Source organism: Petromyzon marinus, chromosome 23 (genome assembly GCF_048934315.1).
Source record: "Petromyzon marinus isolate PM22_M1 ecotype Great Lakes invasive population chromosome 23, UKy_Petmar_22M1.pri1.0, whole genome shotgun sequence".
Lineage (NCBI taxonomy): Eukaryota > Metazoa > Chordata > Hyperoartia > Petromyzontiformes > Petromyzontidae > Petromyzon > Petromyzon marinus.
Window position 1 is genome coordinate 5,970,491 of NC_133689.1, and position 18,533 is coordinate 5,989,023.

General features: G+C 48.8%; 1 protein-coding gene across 1 annotated transcript; it reads left to right on the forward strand.

The window, feature by feature from the left end:
- Positions 1-2,614: 2,614 nt before the first annotated feature.
- Positions 2,615-18,435, forward strand: LOC142925671 (uncharacterized). Its single transcript, XM_076068982.1, has 4 exons — positions 2,615-3,672; positions 12,165-12,286; positions 14,255-14,462; positions 17,587-18,435. Exons 1-4 carry the CDS (start codon positions 3,637-3,639, stop codon positions 17,824-17,826), a joined length of 606 nt encoding a protein of 201 aa, XP_075925097.1. The 5' UTR covers positions 2,615-3,636; the 3' UTR covers positions 17,827-18,435.
- Positions 18,436-18,533: the final 98 nt, after the last annotated feature.

Genomic DNA, 18,533 nt, shown 5'->3' on the forward strand with positions numbered 1-18,533 from the left:
ACCAGTTCAGATATTCGTTTCAGATATTCGTTACTATTTTGGCCATGAACTCCGGTCGCCAGGCTCGTCGTGCAGCGCGCTGCACTATACTGCTCCCCATACATCTTGTCGCACGTGAACACACGCACACACGTACAAGCACACCCAAGCATAAACACTTAAAAACACACACACGCACAAGCACACCCAAGCATCAACACATGAACACACATACACGCACAAGCACATCCAAGTATAAACACATGAACACACACACGCACAGGCACATCCAAGTATAAACACATGAACAACACAACAACAACCGCCATTCGCCACTAAGTGGCGGTGACGTCATCACGACGCTTGTGCCAGGCTATGTGCACCCTGAGGCCACGTGAAGTGTCGAACGCCCGCGGGCAGGAGGTCACGCGGCAGACCCAGGTGCCACGGGTCGACTGACTAAGATGACTGGCTGATGCACCACCTGTGCCCCCTACTGTGCCAATCTGCTGTGCTTTAGCCACCCGGCGCTCCGCTCGTTGTTGTGAGCGTCGCTCCTCCGCCCTCCGTTGTTGTTGGAGGGCGACTACCTCCAACTGCCCAGTAGCGTCCTTCACGAGCTTCCTCCACAGAGGCCGATCTTGACACCGCTGGTACCAGTCATCGGCAAGTCCACTCAGCTCCACGTCCTCCTGTACCACATCACTCCATCTCTTCTCTAGCCCGTGCCGCGCCCGTTTAGCCCCCTAGATCCGGCGGAACAAAAGCTGTTTAGGCATGCGGTGGCTGGGCATGCGGGCTACATGACCCAGCCAACGCAGCCTTGCCTGCCGGAGGAGCTCACCGATGGGACCGTGCCCAGATCTTTCAAGGATTTGTGAACTCCTCACACAATCCAGCCTGGTTAAACCCAGGATGGATCGTAGGCAGGCCAGCCTAAATGTTTCTAACCGGCGAAGATGTTCCATTAGGGGGGTCCACGTTTCGCAAGCGTAGAGAAGGGAGGGAATGACCGTGGCCGAGAAGACCTGAAGCTTAGTGCGGAGCGACAGACCAGGTAGCTTCCACACAGCGTTACGCAACCGATGAAAAGATATTGCCGCTCGACTGATTCGGAGTGAGACCTCTGCTGTTAAACTGGAGCCGGTCATAAGCACACTGCCCAGGTATGGGAAACTCTCCACTCTCTCCACAACTGCCCCATCACCGATTGGGAGTTGTGGGGGTGGAGTGTCCAATGGTACAAAATACCCAGGCAGGTGCTTAGTTTTGGTGGGGCTGATGGTAAGGCCCCATCTCTTAGTAGCACGCTCCAGTGTCAGCAGCAGCGTCTCCAACTCCTCCTCTGAATGAGCAGCTATTACCAAATCATCGGCATACATAACGTGGTTGAGCAATAGGGAGCCATCCCTTGACCGCACCCGGGCATCGATCAGCCTCCCATTATATCTGTACCATATGGAGATTCCCCTGGCACAGCTATTGAAGGCTTCACGAACTACATGGTCAAAATAGATGTTAAATAATGTGGGAGCCAGAGGGCATCTCTGTCGCACCCCAAGGTGTACAGGGAATGGCTCTGACTCCCGGCCACGTAGTTTTGCCCGGGCCCGCTCACCATCATGAAGGTCCTTAATGATCGTGAGCAGAAGGTCAGGTACTCCAAAAACATGAAGAACAACCCAGAGCCCAGGCCTACTGATGGTATCATAGGCCTTGACCGGGTCAATAAAGCAGAGATGTAGGTCTTGCTGGAATTCCCTACACCTCTGCTGTAGCAGACGGACAGAAAATATGGCATCTGTGCAGGACCGCCCTTTCCTGAAACCACATTGGGGCTCAGCAAGCCTCTCCTCAGCGTGCCTGGCAAGGCGATGTTGAATAATCCTTGCCAGGACCTTTCCCGGCACACTGAGGAGTGAGATGCCCCTGTAGTTGTTACAGTCTGTGCGGTCCCCCGTCTTAAAGAGGGGGACCACCAGGGCATCCTTCCAATCCTGCGGAACCCGTCCAGTGGTCCAGACTATTGTTATGATGTCATATACGGCAGTCTGTGCACAAACGCCACCCTCCCTCAGCATTTCGCTTGGGAGATCATCTCTGCCCGCTGCCTTTCCTGGTCTCAGACTCCGGATCGCCTTCAGTACTTCCTCAGCAGATGGCACCTCAGCCAGCCACTCACAGGGGTGACTTCTTCCAATATTTGAGGCACCACAGCCTCAGCTGGGTCATCCTCACTTTGTGCCACGATGTTTTCCTGGCTGAGGGATTTTCCCTTCCCCAGGACCTCACAGAAATGCTCAGCAAATCTGCAAACCTGTTCCTGGGGGTCGGAGATTGGTTCACCGTTTTTTCCCCTAATGATGGTAATAGGTGTGGCGCTGCAGGTTACTTTTTTGATGGAGTTAAATAGAGATTTGTAATCGCTGGCCACTGAGACCACCACCCATCCTTGCAGCGCCTCACGGCTCTCCGAACCTCCGAGCGAAGGCTGCGGTAAGCCTCCTCATTCTCTGACGTGGGATTCTGTAGCTGATGACAGTGGGCCTGTCGCTTTTTCTCAAAAATCCTGAAAACCTCCTCTGTCAGCCAGGGTCCCTGGGGAGGTCTGGACCGCGTACCCAAAGCAGCCATTGCAGCTGCATGAGCCACAGTCCTAAACCTCGCCCATTTACCCTCGACATCAGGAGGAGTCGCGAACGATGCCAATCCCAGCCGCAAGCGATGATGAAATTCTCGCTTGCAACTTTCATCAGATAACTGAGACCAGGCCACTTTAGGTTGGAATGATGTCGTGGGTGTACACCCACCACCGGAGTGGAAGAATGGCAGGCGCATCTTACAGATGACTTGTCGATGGTCAGTGGGCAGATCAGCTCCACGGTAGGTCCCGGTGTCAAGGACATGGGCTCGCATCCGCTGGTCCGTCACTATGTAGTCCAGCATAAACACATGAACACACATACACGCACAGGCACATCCAAGTATAAACACGCGCATGTAAACACAGGGATATACAACACAGGCACACTCCCGGAGGCTCACGCAAAAGACAAATATTCCCCACACAGCCGACGCAGATTGTTGGGGCAAGTGCTTTAGGCGACCACCAATAAAGGCTGGCACGCCAACACGATGGGAGTCGCGTTGCCAGCATCAGCTCAACGTCCGACCGCGCCTTTGTCTCACCCCAAGTGCCGTTGTTTGCTCACCGCAGCAGGTGCACGGGCACACAGAGACAAAGATATACCCCCCCTCCTATAACCCTATCAGACGTGTGTGCAAGCGCTGTTAGCGAGCACACACACACGCACGCACAGTTGCAGGCGCATCACGCACAGACACGCCGCTTGTAACGCAAGCGCGTCTAGGGGGAAGAGAAAGAGAGAGAGCGAGAGATAAAAAAAACCAATCGCTTGCGGCGATCAAATTTTTATTTTTCTCTTCCCACAAGTAGGCGGGCTCTGAGCTTCGGTGAAACTGGGGTCTAAGCTGCTGGCCCCAGCCTACAGGTGAGTTGTCGAGACCCCCCCCCCCCCCCCGTGGTGACGAGCGCTCATCACGACTGCCACGTGCGTGCGCGTGCGTGAGCGTGCGAGCAACGTGCCTGGGATTCAACTCGTGAAACTCGGAGGAGGAGGAGGAGGGAGAAAGGCAATGTCTCTCGCGGCGTGGTCGTCTTACGAGCTGCAGGTAAAACTGTCGGCGTGCAGACTCGCACACGTGCAACGGGTCCGTGTTGGCTGCAACGAATAACTCGCGGCACGGGGCCGTGCCACGAATGGGGTGTTTCGCTTTTAGAGTGTTTCAAGGCTGCATAGGGTTTATCTGCCGGGTACTAGTCTATTGTTTTTTTTTCCGAGTTTATTTCCCCCCGCATCCCCAGCGTTTGGCATTGTTGCTGCATTTGGCATTGTTGCTGCATTGGCATTGTTGCTGCATTGACACTCGTGCACCGCCCGTGCTCCTGGTGTTGTTCATACGCTTGGGCTACTCCCATCCCCAAACCCTTATAAACAGTTTGCCTTTAGAGGCTGACCCCTTTGCCTGATGACGACCGCTTGTGTTGCGATCGAAACGTCGCGATTTGTTTGATTTTATTTCTAACCACGTGACTTTGCCGAAAGAACCAAAGAGTACGGCCGTGCGTGCACGTGTTGTAGAAATGTATCGTCGGTCGCATTTGTCGCAGAGTATGCTTACTTTGCGCAAGCCTTTCAGTTCGATGCACAGCTAACTTGCTCGTCTCTTTACCACGCTGATCTCGTCAAGGACAATAAACCATCACGTGAACTCCGATCAGCCTCGCAGCGGCTTTTGGCGAATGATCATCAAGCAAAGAGGGTCGCCGCTTAGCGCACTTTCAGACGCGGCTCTGCGGCCGTCTGGAACGCTCTTCGTTCCGATATCAGGGATCCACTGGAACTGTGCACTTTTAATTTGCAAAACTCGTCTCTTTAAAAGTGCTCCTTGTGCTTAGTTTGTTGTCCTTCCCCCGCACCACCGATTAGCGCGGTTGGCTACGTACGGTGCGAAATAAGCTCAACGTGCATACACAGCAGTGTTTGCCGTGTGTAATTACAGACAGTGAGTTACGTTGCATGCAGCGCTGTGCGTTGTGATATTACTCTTAGTTTTAATATGCCGACCAGGAAAGTTGATTTGAATCGACCGGTTTATTATGACTTAACATTTTAGATCCTTCTTCTTGGTTCTTTCGGTAAAGTCACGTAGAATGGAAATAAAATAATAAAAATAGAACATAATAAAAAAATATTTTTTATAAAACATAATAAAATGTTTAATTTGTATTATTTTATTTCCATTCTACGTGACTTTACCGAAAGAACCAAGAAGATGAATCCCTGCAGTCACGAAAGCTTTAAATCGAAATTTTAGATCCTGTGCTATTGCTTAAATAAATGAGTAACGCTGCCTTACAACAAATATGAACAATGCACTCGGCGAACACGTGCGAGCAGTGGTCCTATGTTATTTTACTCCGTTTGTTTCTCAGTCCCCCTGTGCTGGTGAGGGTCGCGGCGACAGCGAGTTGAGTCGTGGCAGTCGACACCTCCCTTACCCTGGCAAAACACTACTGCACTATTATACATTACTACATTACACTATAACACTATCTACGCTATACACTATACACTACTACACAATACACTATACACTACTACACACTATTACACATTACTTTACACGACTATACATTACTATACACTACTACACTATACACTACTACATTGTAAACTACTACACTATACACTACATTATATACTACTACACTATTATACATTACACTATACACTATCTACGCTATACACTATACACTACTACACTATACACTACATTATATACTACTACACTATACACGACTACATTATATACTACTACACTATACACTACTACATTGTAAACTACTACACTATACACTACATTATATACTACTACACTATACACTACTACATTATATACTACTACACTAAACACTAACTACACAGACTCTAGCCTTGCCTAGGGAATTCTACTACACTATACACTACATTATATACTACTACACTATACACTACTACATTATATACTACTACACTAAACACTAACTACACAGACTCTAGGCCTTGCCTAGGGAATTCCCAGGCGTTCCCCGGCCAGCCGAGCGACATCGTCCAACCAGCGTGTCCTGGGGCCAGCCCGGCGTCTTCGCATCGCATTGTTATTGCCCGGTATATCGCTACCCCCAAACCGGGCATCACCTTTTGGCAGGAGCCTCCTGAAAAAAGAAGTCGTGAGTTCAAGAGGCTCAGAGGGGATACAACAATCCCGGGTAAACAAGCGTCACGATAAACCAATCAAACTCCTGTGCTTGGTAACTTAATACTTCCGCAGCAGATCAACGCCTAACGCGAACATCTCTGCTTGGATCATCTGAGGGTTCCATCTCGAGGCCTTGATTTTGCGACTTTCTTCATTAATCAGAGATCCACGAATGACATCCCTAAGTGAGAGGACATTGCGAACGCGTGCTGCTGCTGTTGCTGCTGCTCGTGTACGTGGAACTCCGTTGCGTGAGAGCCCATTGCACTTGCGATGTCATCCAGTTAGGGACCACGTGACTAAACACATTATTAGCTGGACAAGGTACATATGTTAACCGTATTACAGTTTGGGCTATATTTTTAAAGGATAAATAAGGGGGCGCCACGGTGGCTAGGAGATGTTAACTACCTCGCCCGGTGTACAGAAGGTCGTGGGTTCGAGCCCGACCCTGACGCCTGCTGCTGTATATTTGGAGTTTGCGTGTCTCTCTCTCTTTCTCTCCCCAGTGGTCGCGTGGATTTTTCTCCGGGTCCTCCAGTTTTTCACTCCACATTCAGAATCAACGTGCGTTTAGATGATTTGGCTGCTATAAATGTCCACGTGATGCGGCCACTTCGTTGAGCTATCAATTGTGGCCAGGTCCGCTTCTGTAAAAAAAAAACAGTAGAGTTTTTTTTTACGTAGGCGTAAAGTTTAAGCTGGTATTTTGATTCACCATTCTATTTTCACGAATCTGGGGCCTCTTTAGCTACACGGGGACCTGCGCATCTATTTTTTTTCCCGTCTTGGCCGCATAAGTTTTGCCCATGCCGATGGCACCACCTCCATAGCGAGCGGTGGTTGTGTCCGGAGAGCAACTGGCTGCGTGTCGGGGGCAAGGGAGGATGCTGTGCCATCGCTCGGCAAATATTGAGACGCCAAGCGGAAATTAACTTGCTGCGGTATTACTGTTTCGGCCTCATTCTCTCTCATGCGCCGTTCACTACATTCTGTTTATGGTCGGGTGATGCTAATGTGTTTGTTTAAACAACTCTCTGCGGAGTCTGAAACAGGCATTACAAAGCCAGATGTTTTGTTTTCTCATTTGGTACGAGGGCGCCGCAGGGGTGGTGAAATGTTAACTACCTCGCCTGGTATACAGGAGGTCGCGGGTTCGATCATGACGCCTGTATTTTTCTCCGGGTCCTCCGGTTTTTCCTTCCACGTTGAGCATCAACGAGCGCTCGGGGTAATTTTGGCTGCTATCGATCGCACGTGTTGCGATCGAAACGTCGTAGTTTTTTTGTAATTTTCTTTGAACCTATCTACGTGACTTTGCCGAACGACAAAAGGATATAAGTAAAAACATCGTTTAGTTTTTTTAAAGTGTAGGGAAGCGCCAGACGCGTGGCCATTCCCCTTTGGGGCGTTTCTGAAACACACCGAATCACCCGTGGAGTCAAGGTAAAATCCCCGATCCCCCTTCACCCTTTCCTGCATTTTCCCTTCAACCCTCTCGACCAATCACCCCCCCACACTCAAGTGAGCAGAAGTAGCTGCTACAGATGACCCCCCCCCCCCAATATTTTATGTGGTTGCGGTGACATAATCTGTGAGTTGTGAACATGGCCCGCGGGGTTCGTTAATTTACCGCCCCCAACACCCATCCCACCCAGTGGTGTGCGTTGCCAGCTGACAGATTGGCCCGCGTCCCCGGCGATGCTAATGATGGTAATTGATGTAATCGGCACGTGCGCCTAGCAATCAACCCTTTTACGCGGAGGAGAGATTCAAGCAATTAACCATTAAATCTAACACGTATGCTTTCGCGACCAATATCGTCCGTGATAGAGGGTTGTAGGTTAGATCCCGTAAATATAGAAATGTGTCCGTAAAAACCCGCCACCACCCGACACAGCCAACCAGTAAGGGCTGTCACGTAAACGGAACGTGCAAATTCGTCACTAGTGGTGGCGGGTTTTAACACCACATTCATATATGTACGCGATCTTACCCCAAAAAAAACCTCTATTATGGATATCCATTAAATGTCAATTTGTATGACGAGTGGTGAATGATGTAGATGTAATTCGGGAAAGCAATGTGCCTACACAAGGAGCTGTGATGTCGGATTATAATTTTTTTCCTGGGTAGTAAGTGTTATTTCCTAAAAGTACAGAAAATGGCTATTATTTCCCACAAACTTTGCTTTAGTGACCAAGACAATGATATTTGAAATGTACCTATGTTCAATGAGAAAACAGACAAATGTGTGTCTTTTCGTTCACATAAAGTCAGAAAAAAATTACATGTGAATAAAATAAGTCACATGTTTTTATATCAAGTACTGTAATACAAAAATGACTACGAAAGATTTCGACACCAAGGCGCACTACCACAGGCGGGACTGGCCAAAGCGGGCCGAGTTCTCTGTGGGGAGGAACAACATCAAGTGGAAGCCACTGGTGGACCCCCGGAAGGTGCTGATGCCACCACTGCACATCAAATTGGGCCTCATGAAACAATTTGTCAGAGCTGTAGATAAGGAGTCGGCAGCCTTCAACAAGTACCTTCAAGACTTCTTCCCTAAGCTGTCTGAGGCAAAGGTCAAAGCCGGTGTCTTCGTCGGACCACAGATGAAGAAGATCCTGGAGTGCAATGAATTCCCCAAGAAGCTCACTAGTAAGGAGAAAGCGGCTTGGGACAGCTTCGTCGCAGTGGTTCGTGGCTTCCTGAGCAATCACAATGTCTAAAACTGTGGAGCTGGTTGAGACTTTGGTGAAGAACTACGGCACAATGGGCTGTAGGATGTCCCTCAAAATCCATATCCTTGATGCTCATCTTGATAAATTCGTGGAGAACATGGGAGCGTACTCGGAGGAGCAAGGCGAGTGCTTCCACCAGGATATACTGGACTTTGAACGCCGCTACCAAGGACAGTATAACGAGAACATGATGGGAGACTACATTTGGGGGCTGATTCGTCAAAGTGTTTTACAGTTTAATCATAAATATCGAAAAACTACCCCCTTCTAAATCTTTTATATTCATTTTTGTGTTGCTTTAGAAAAATGCATGCTAATTTTAATTTACATGTTGCGTTATGACTTTATGTGAACGAAGAGACAATTTCGCCCGTTTTCTCATTCAAAATAGGTAAATTGCTAAATATCACTGTCGTGGTCACAAAAGCAAAGTTTGTGGGGAATAATAACCATTTTATATACTTTTTACGCATAAGCAATTACGAAATAACACTTATTACCCAGGAAAAAAAATGACAATTTATTACACAGTGTTATTTAAGTAATCGACTGACGTGCCAAATATCGGATCGAAAATTGATTGAAGTGACTAATCGTCCGAAGTTATATTTTGTACAAATCTCAATCACTGAATTAACCAACATGAGGCGTTCCGAGTTTGGCCGAGTGCTGAGCATGCATCCTCTGAAACTGTCGAGAAACCTCTTTAAAATTCACCACGTCCATCGCTTGCACGTGCAAGGAGACTGTTTGCTGTGTGCTTTTAACAACAGCGTCGTCAAAACTCACGCGAATGCCACGGACTCGTTGCTTGCTATGACAACTCGTTTTTTTTTAAATCAGTAGCTAATTAACTCAGTGCTGTAATTCTCCATTATAGAATGCGGATCTAGATGCTATCGGGTTTAGGTGTCCATTAGCGCGCATCTGTGAGAGCAAGAGCGCTTGCCCTAAGTGAACGGTAATACCATCCCAAAGGTCTACTGTCGGCATGCAGATTAACGGCAAAACGTGGTTTGTACCTGGTGTGGTCTTCCTCTAAACCGCACTCAGCATTGAACAATAACACTGTGTAACACAATTTTTTTTGTTCCTGGGTAGTAAGTGTTATTTCGTAATTGCTTATGCCTAAAATGTATAGAAAATGGCTTTTTTTCCCCCCCACAAACTTTGCTTTTTGTGACCAGGACAGTGATATTTAGAAATTGACCTATTTTCAATGAGAAAACGGGCTAATTTGTGTCTTTTCGTTCACGTAAAGTCAGAAAAAAACAACATGTGAATCAAACTTAACGTGTATTTATACTAAAGTAATACAAAATTTACTATAAAAGATTTAGAAGTGAGTAGTTTTTTTTAGATTTACGATTATAATGTAAATCACTTTGGGGCCGTCCATAAATGACGTCACGCGATTTTGGACGATTTTTGACCCCTCCCCCCCACCCCCTCGTCACACGAAGTCACAAAAAGTCAGACCCCCCATCAAATATGACGTCACAAAGCTCTGTCCCCCCCCCCCAAAAAAATGTAAATATGCTTCAAATCGCTTTAAACTATTGTCATTGTAGTGCGTATTTAATGTGGCGTTGCACTCTGATGTTGTAGGAGAAAAAAATATCAAAAAGTATACTTAATTAAGTAGAACGCGTTGTCTATATTTATTTAAAGTTGCGCATTTTTATGTGACGTCACATTTCTCAACCCCCCCCCCCCCCCCCCTCCTTCGACACACATCGTCACAAATATCTGACCCCCCCCCCTCCTAGGTGACGTCATTTATGGACGGCCCCATTCACGAATCAGCCCCCAATTGTAGTCTCCCATCATGTTCTCGTTATACTGTCCTTGGTAGCGGCGTTCAAAGTCCAGTATATCCTGGTGGAAGCACTCGCCTTGCTCCTCCGAGTACGCTCCCATGTTCTCCTTGAATTGATCAAGATGAGCATCAAGGATATGGACTTTGAGGGACATCCTACAGCCCATTGTGCCGTAGTTCTTCACCAAAGTCTCAACCAGCTACACGTAATTTTCGACCTTGTGATTGCCCAGGAAGCCACGAACCACTGCGACAAAGCTGTCCCAAGCCGCTTTCTCCTTACTAGTGAGCTTCTTGGGGAATTCATTGCACTCCAGGATCTTCTTTTTCTGTGGTCCGACGAAGACACCGGCTTTGACCTTTGGCTCAGACAGCTTAGGGAAGAAGTCTTGAAGGCACTTGAAGGCTGCCGACTCCTTATCTATAGCTCTGACAAATTGTTTCATAAGGTCCAATTTGATGTGCAGTGGTGGCATCAGCACCTTCCGGGGGTCCACCAGTGGCTCCCACTTGACGTTGTTCCTCCCTACAGAGAACCAGGTCCGCTGTGGCCAGTCCCGCCTGTGGTAGTGCGCCTTGATGTCTAAATCTTGTGTAGCATAAATACATGTTAGTTTTGATTCATGTTGGTTTTTTCTCACTTTATGTGAACGAAGAAACACAAATTCGGCAGTTTTCTCATTGAAAATAGGTACATTTCAAAATATCACTGTCCTGGTCACAAAAGCAAAGTTTATGGGGAATAATAGCCATTTTTCCGTACATTTTAGGCATAAGCAATTAGGAAATAACACTTACTACCCAGGAAAAAAATGACAATTTATTACACTAATATTCCTCTCGGTGCACTTTGCGTCAAACGTCAGGCAACAACAGCCGCATGCGGTGCTGATAGCTACACCTGTAACAATATTTGGCAGGGTCACGAATCGATTCAAGCGTCGCGTTTCAAACTTCTGTATATTCGGTTTAAAAAAAGTTTTGCTGGCTGGCTGGCTGCCTGGCAGGGACGGACGGTCACATTCAGAGGACGTGAGGGCTACGAGTTAGTTCTAACAACAACAAAAACGGATCACGTTCGTCAATAGCAATGTAGCTTCGTAATTGAATATATATACTTGGTGACATTTCGTTCAGTGGCCTTTCTTCATAGCACGCAAATAATGTATTGAGGAATGTTTAGAGTTTTCTTTTTCGTGAATCGTGATTGCGCACTTCTGCCAGCGCAGCAACATCACCAAATACTCACGGTGGGAGTTTGAAAATGATTGTTTGTTTTGAGGATTCTCGTATTTTATAGCTGGCAACGAGTGGAATTATTCTACAGCCCAGAGAATGAATCTAGAAAATATAATTGCAATGTGTCCAACTGAAAACACATCATAGAAATAAACCGTCACACACGATACAATTTGGATTCACAGAGAATCTAAAAACAGCTGCCTTTCAAGGCGCTGTACAAACATATGTCCCGTGTACGAGACGGCAGGGGAAGTATTACACGTATGACACGGACGGAACACAAGAAGGTTTTGGTGCCGGGACTCGCATGTTGTCAGGGGGACTGGCAGCACGGTCGGCTGCGGGGAGGGGATTCCAGCCTTCGGGAGGCAGGAGCAGTGTAGGAGCGAACCCTTCACTGTGCAGAGGCTGGGGGAGGAGGGGGTGGGAGGGTGCTGTCTTTCTGGAGCGGAGAGCATGGGAGTGGATGCATTAGAGAGAGAGAGAGAGAGCTCCAGCAAGAGAAGTAATCTCTCTGTGTGCCGTTTCTTTCTTCGTTTCATTGCAAACGCCAGCCCCTGAACAGCACGATGACGAAACACCCTCCGTGCGACGTGAAACAGAAGTTGTCCACGTGCCTGGAGTGTGATGACCACCCTCGTCCGACCGACGACACCGCGAGCCCGGCCATGCAGCGGTGAGACGACGCATCGCGCCTCTTGCCTCACAAAGACAAAGGTCCCCCGTATAGCCTCAGCAGACTTTTGGGGCATGTGGCGTTCCCCGAGTAGCGCCTATGAAGGCCGGCACGGCACACCAAGAGGGTGGGTGGCCAGCACCAAGCCCGGCTGCCTTCGTCTCCCCGAGTGGCGATGTTTAGATACCCAAGGGAGGCCCAGGACCCACTCGCATAATCGTCCCTGGCGTTGGCAGTGAGCGGGACTCGAACTCGGGTCGCGCCGGGTGCGTATTTGGCAGCACGCGAACGCCTACACTGCCGCTGCCTTACACGAGCATGCAGACACAAATCCACGCGTACACAAATAGCAGCCATACAGTCTGGCGGGAGGTGCCTCCTAAACGAGCACTCATTACAGCCGGTACGGCGCACAGCAGGGTGGTGTAGTCAATGCAATGCCCATCTGCGGATATGCATTTAAGGCCGGGGTGACCTATGAGAGACCCAGGACACAATTGTTCGTACATCGCTTGCTACTGACGGTGTGCATTGCTGGGAATTGCATCCTAGGTCACCGGTTGTTGTCGCTCAGCGGGTTAAGGTCTGTTACCCACGATCGCATGCGTACACACCGACTTATTCATACGCAAGGCCTGCAGTAGGTAAACGTGTTTGGGTAATACTCTACCAATGAATGCGCGACACATAACACGCACATACACTCTTAATCAGCTTTCCAATCCGCAGCACAACGCTAGTGGCAACTCAATTTGTGAACCTGGCATGGAACTCGCCTCAGTTGCTAGATACTGGTCTGCAGTTCGATAGTTTCCCTGGGATTTCTGGATCAGATTTTAAAATCAATTGGCAATAGAGTTGTATTTACAACTGGCTTTCCTGTGTCATGCATTGTTCCATTTTCAGTTTCCGGTTTTCCAGTTTCATTTATTTGGTATAGCCCTGTGAGCCATTCGGCTCTTGAATCGGGTGCAACCGCAAAAAAAACACAAAAAACATGAACAATAAAAATATCTTAGCGTGACTATGTGACGGTGCAAACGGAAAGGCTCGCTCAGTACTCTCATGCTCCGCTCGGCGTGTTGTGTTCCGAATGGGGTTTCTTCCCCCAGCCCCCCTTCAATTGGTTCCGTTTCATCGCCTTGCTGGTTCTGTTCTTCGTAACGGGTTCCCGTTCCTACTTGAACCCACTGCATGACGACCATCGCCCTCGCTGTAGCTGAAACATGCCACGTGCTCGACGAGAAGAGCGCCATCGTGCCCCCCAAAACATCGTCGACACGGGCAGCAGAAATGCCCGCGACTCAAATAGAACAATGGCCCATTCGTAATCATAACTTGGTGGTCATGGTCAGTCCACTGCTGGACGGAAGCCTGGCCGAGACGTCGCCACGATGTTGCGATGTTCTTAATCCACCCAGCACCTGCACACGAACTTACTCCACCGCTCCATCTCCACCTTTGTCAACGTCCTCCCAGATGCGTTTAACAGTCGTGGACGAAGCGAATTGACATCGTCGTCATTCTCACAATTAAATAAAGACCCCCCCCCCCCCGCCCGCCTGCAGCGAGTGCTGTGCACACAGTAACACGACGAGCGTTGTCTGCGCACATATCCGATGCTTTTGCTTAAGGCTTTCGTGGATTTTGCCCGCTGCCAAAGAGCACACATCACCGATGACAATCACTTAACAACAAAGGCAAATATGTATTGCGGGGAGGTGGCAGAAACGAATATTGTAAGCCGCAGGCTGGCCTTGAGATGTTTGTCCATTCCCCTTAACGAGCGTTAAATCGCACGTGTGCGGGAGGCTCCATTGGGGGGGGGACGAGGGAGGAGGAGGAGGAGGGGTGTCACGCGTTTAACACCTCGGCACGGACCGATTCGAGCCCACCACGATCGTCCACCGCCACCGCGGCCCTCTTTGACCCGCGACGCTCCGCGCCTTGCGCCTCCATCGCTCGCAGCTGGGAGCACGCGTCCAAGAGGGCGCTGGGCGCCTCGAAGGGAGCCGGCGACGTTGGCGGCTCGCTGTCGCCCGGCCAGGACAGCCCTCGCATGCTGCTCAAGCTGTGGTCGCGCCTGGGCAGGGGAAACTCGGACTCGGTGGACGAGGAGAGCGCCATCGACGGCCCCGTGTGCTACATGTCCCAGAGTCCAGCACAGCTCTTCAAGGTGCTGATTTTGCGCCATCAGCGCGCTGTACGCCGCCCTCACCCCGCCACGCCGCTCCTTCGCGTGTGTCGCCCGGATGGATATGAAAGTACTCGACTGTTTGTGTTTGTTGAACTTCTATGGCGCCGTACGTAGGCAAACCGCGCTCGTCGGAGGTGACATTGTACCAACCGATCTCACCCACAAGCTGGAAAATTGATCGCAATGTCATACTTCGGAAGGCCTGAGTATGAAATTGTTGCAGCTCCAGCACGAATGAACCACAAGGAGGCGGTCTCCTTGCGAGATGTTAACTGCCTCGCCTGGTATGCAGGAGGTCGTGGGTTCAACCTCGACCCCGACGCCTGTATATTTGGAGTTTGCATGTTCTCCCCGTGGTCGCTGGGATTCGTTTTTTTTCCAGGAGACCTACGTTTTTTTTCCCCTCCACGTTTATAAACGCGCGTTAAGAGTATTTCGCCGCTATCAATTTCCACACCGTGAGCCACTTAGCGTTAAAGTATCGTTTGTGATAGCCAGCTCGCTTCTGATAAAGAGCTAGATAGCTCAGTCGGACTTACCGGGTAAAATCAAATAAAAGTTGAAACAACAGCAGCACCCTGATTATCACTCACAAGAGTGGGTTAGTTTAACACATACTGCAATTCCTTACAGGTGAGTCACATGCTAAGTGGCTGATTCCTGCTATATTACATAATTGCATACACCCACACCTCCGCCTCTGATCTCGAACCCCGATGGGGTTCAACAATAATGACGTCCTGCACTATTTAAGACCGGAAGCAGGTGGATGGCTTCACTATTTTGTCAAATCGCCCGAAAATGCTGGATGTAATTTCCAGCGAAACGTCGTACTCAAATTGTGAATGTTGTGGATTCACTCTTCAACACACTGGTGGGCTAAAGTAGTGAACTATTTGTCTTTTGTCAACATGACACATTTTTTTTACTGATTGGCCATGTCGGGTGGTGGATGGTTGCGACACATTATAAATAACGCGATCTAACCTAAAAACACCTTTATTATGAAGAGTGGGTTAGTGTGCGTTGTGTTCCTATTAAGACAACAGGAAATGGTCTCCCCCATCAGCCAGAGGTCGCTATTGAATGTCCATCCGCAACCCCCTCTCCGTGGCTTGGATGTTTGCACGCACTCTGTTTGGCTTTTGGATATCTGTGGAGACCACCTGTCAAAGTAACACGACCCTTCGATGCATTTGAAAATAATAAAATCGGCTCTAAAAAGGACATATATATAATTCTGTCACACACACACACACGGCCAACGGACAGCATTTGGTGATAATAATTTAAAAAATCCGGACGACCGCAGCATGCCGTTGAGATTTCGTTGCATCACGAACCACAACGCCGTTATGCCAGACAAGGTGAGTTTATTTACGGATAAGACATGTGTTGGCAAGTGAGACTATTTTGTGCACCATTAAATAGATGTGTTATCTCTGCCGCGGATTAACGTGCTTGCTTTCCAATGCTTATTCACGAATGCAGAGGAGATTTCATTTCAGTTTTTTTAATCTTCTGTTTCCCTTTTTGATATCTAGCCTGATGTCTTGGGGGAAAAGGGTGTGTTTCTCTTTCTGTTTAAACTTATGCGCGAACTCACTCACGGCAATTAAAACACCTTTGATAAATACAGGATTTCATTGTAAAAAAAATAAAAATAGATTAAATATTGTTCGGTCGAATTATTGTGAATCTTAGCTCATTGGAATGGTATGATGATCAGTGCATCAACTGTTACCATGATGATGGCAGTGGCCGTGACGGTGAAGATAATTCGGTGGCAAACTTCTCTTGCATTGCTGAAGACGATGCTGATTGGCTACTTCAGACGGTGCCGATTCTGATGCTACTGCCTCTTCCTGATGCTGATGATGATGGTTCTACTGTTGCCGTAGATAATGATAATTTTATCTTGATTAGATAATTCTGTTTAATTCAAGCTCTGCTCTCAGCGCCATGCATAGGCGTTTGTTGATGTTATACGCAGTGTTTAAAAGTGCTTTGAAAACGGGTTTTGTGCTTTCACGGAAAAATATACAACACACGTCATTCTCGTTCATTTTTAAATGCATTATAGACTGCATCGTGCATTATCGTCCATTTAAAATGTACTATCTGTAATTCGTACCGTCTGTAAGTTATCCCATCTGTAATTTGTACCATATGCAAGTCATACCATGTGTCAGTGATACTATCTCCTTTTTCTTTACCGAAATGCCTTGCCCACTACCCCCCACAACCAACACGATAATTACTGCATTCGCGTATGGTAGCATGCATGCATGTACTTACGTGTGCATGTGCGTGGAAATGCACGTGCACGTGTTCGTGTGTGACCGTTCACACGTGTGTATGACAGCATGCGTATGTGCTCAAATGTGCATGTACGTGCGTGTGCATGTGGGTGTGACCAAGAGTGCATACGTGTATATGTATGAACACATGCGCCTGTGTGCAAGGAGGCATGTACATGGTGTATACATACGTGCATTGTGCGTGTGGGGGAGCGGTGGCACAATGGTTAGCACGCTGCGCTACGAAACCGGCCATCCGAGTTCGATTCCCGCTCACGACCACCACCAGTGGCGATTATTTTAACCGGTCCTGGGCCTCCCTTAAGTCGACTCGGCCTCAAATGAGTACCTGGTGCGGTGTGTATATATCGCCACTGGGGAGACAAAGGCGGTCGGGTGTGGTGTTGGCCACCCGCCCACTCCCTCGTGTGCCGTTTTGGCTTTCATAGGCGACCTTTGTCTTTTGCAATTGTGAAAGCGGTTGTGCAGTATTTGGCGCGCTGAGCGACAAACCCGGACTACCCGGGTTCGATTCCCGCTCACGGTCACCGCCAGTGACGATTATTCGAACCGGTCTTGGGCCTCCCCTAGGTCGACTCGGCCTCAAACGAGTGACTGGTGCAGTGTGTAAATCTCGCCACTCGGCAGACAAAGGCAGTCGGACGTGGTGCTGGCCACCCACCCGCTCGTGTGCCGTGTCAAGCCTTCATGCGGTGCTACTCCCTAACAGGCACTCGCCCCAACACCGGGGGGGCTGGCTGGCTGGCTGGGTGTGGGGTGGTCTGTGTCTGTGGCCTTTGCAGTTGGTGGAGCACAACGACGTGAAGGGACTGCAGGAGCTGCTGAGCGCCCAAGCGGACGTGCTGAGCCGCCGCGATCACAAAGGGCGCACGGCTCTGCACCGGGCAGCCGCGCAAGGCCACGCAGACGTGATCGAGTTCATCGTCAAGCGAGAGGGCATCGAAGGCATTCGCGCTACGACACCGCTGCCCCCGGGGGGCCATAAACACTCGCGAAAAATCGTACAAATAATTAGTCATTGATGATTATTTCGATTCGTGTAACACGCGCCAGAGGACGCGCCGGGATTCGCTCGATCTTGTCGAGCGGCGTTCGCGGGTCACTAGCGGCCCCTAGGTGGCTCCCCGAAAAATAACACAAATCGGAATACACCCCCCCCCCCCCCCCCATCGTGCTGTCAAACCCAATGGTGTGGCGGCCCTCGCACTGTCTTATCGGTGAAAGTGCCCCCCCCCTTCTTAAATCTAGTGAAGAACAGAACACTGTCGTAGAGAGAGAGTGAGATTAAGGATGACTCACAGGTGCGAGGAGGAAGAACAGACAAGCAGGCAGCCAGCGGCGGTGATGAGCCGGCGCTACCAAACAGTTGCCCACGCTCTGCAGTCCTCTGCGTACGAAGATGGTATCGTCCAATCATTGAGTGTTTACGTGTAGGAGGAACCTGGAGCGAGGAGGAAACACTGCATCCCATACTTACGAAACATGGTTGCTGTGCCGCCTTCACCTGGCGAACTAGGGAATGACTCTAGATTTAAAACTTTCGTGACTGCAGGAATTCATATTCTTTGGTTCTTTCGGTAAAGTCACGTAGATAGAAAATAATTAAAAATAATTAAATAAAAAATGCTAATTCGATTTAAAAAAACTCACGACGTTTCGATCGCAACGCAAGCGGTCGTCGTTTTGTTTTTATTATTATTTTTAAACATATATATTTTTTATTTGATTA

Excerpts from the sequence above, each read along its gene's own strand:
- LOC142925671 (XM_076068982.1), top strand. The coding sequence starts at position 3,637 with ATGTCTCTCGCGGCGTGGTCGTCTTACGAGCTGCAG. Across the intron at positions 12,287-14,254 it reads GCGAGCCCGGCCATGCAGCG|CTGGGAGCACGCGTCCAAGA; the intron begins GTGAGACGACGC and ends CATCGCTCGCAG. Across the intron at positions 14,463-17,586 it reads GTCCAGCACAGCTCTTCAAG|TTGGTGGAGCACAACGACGT; the intron begins GTGCTGATTTTG and ends TGGCCTTTGCAG.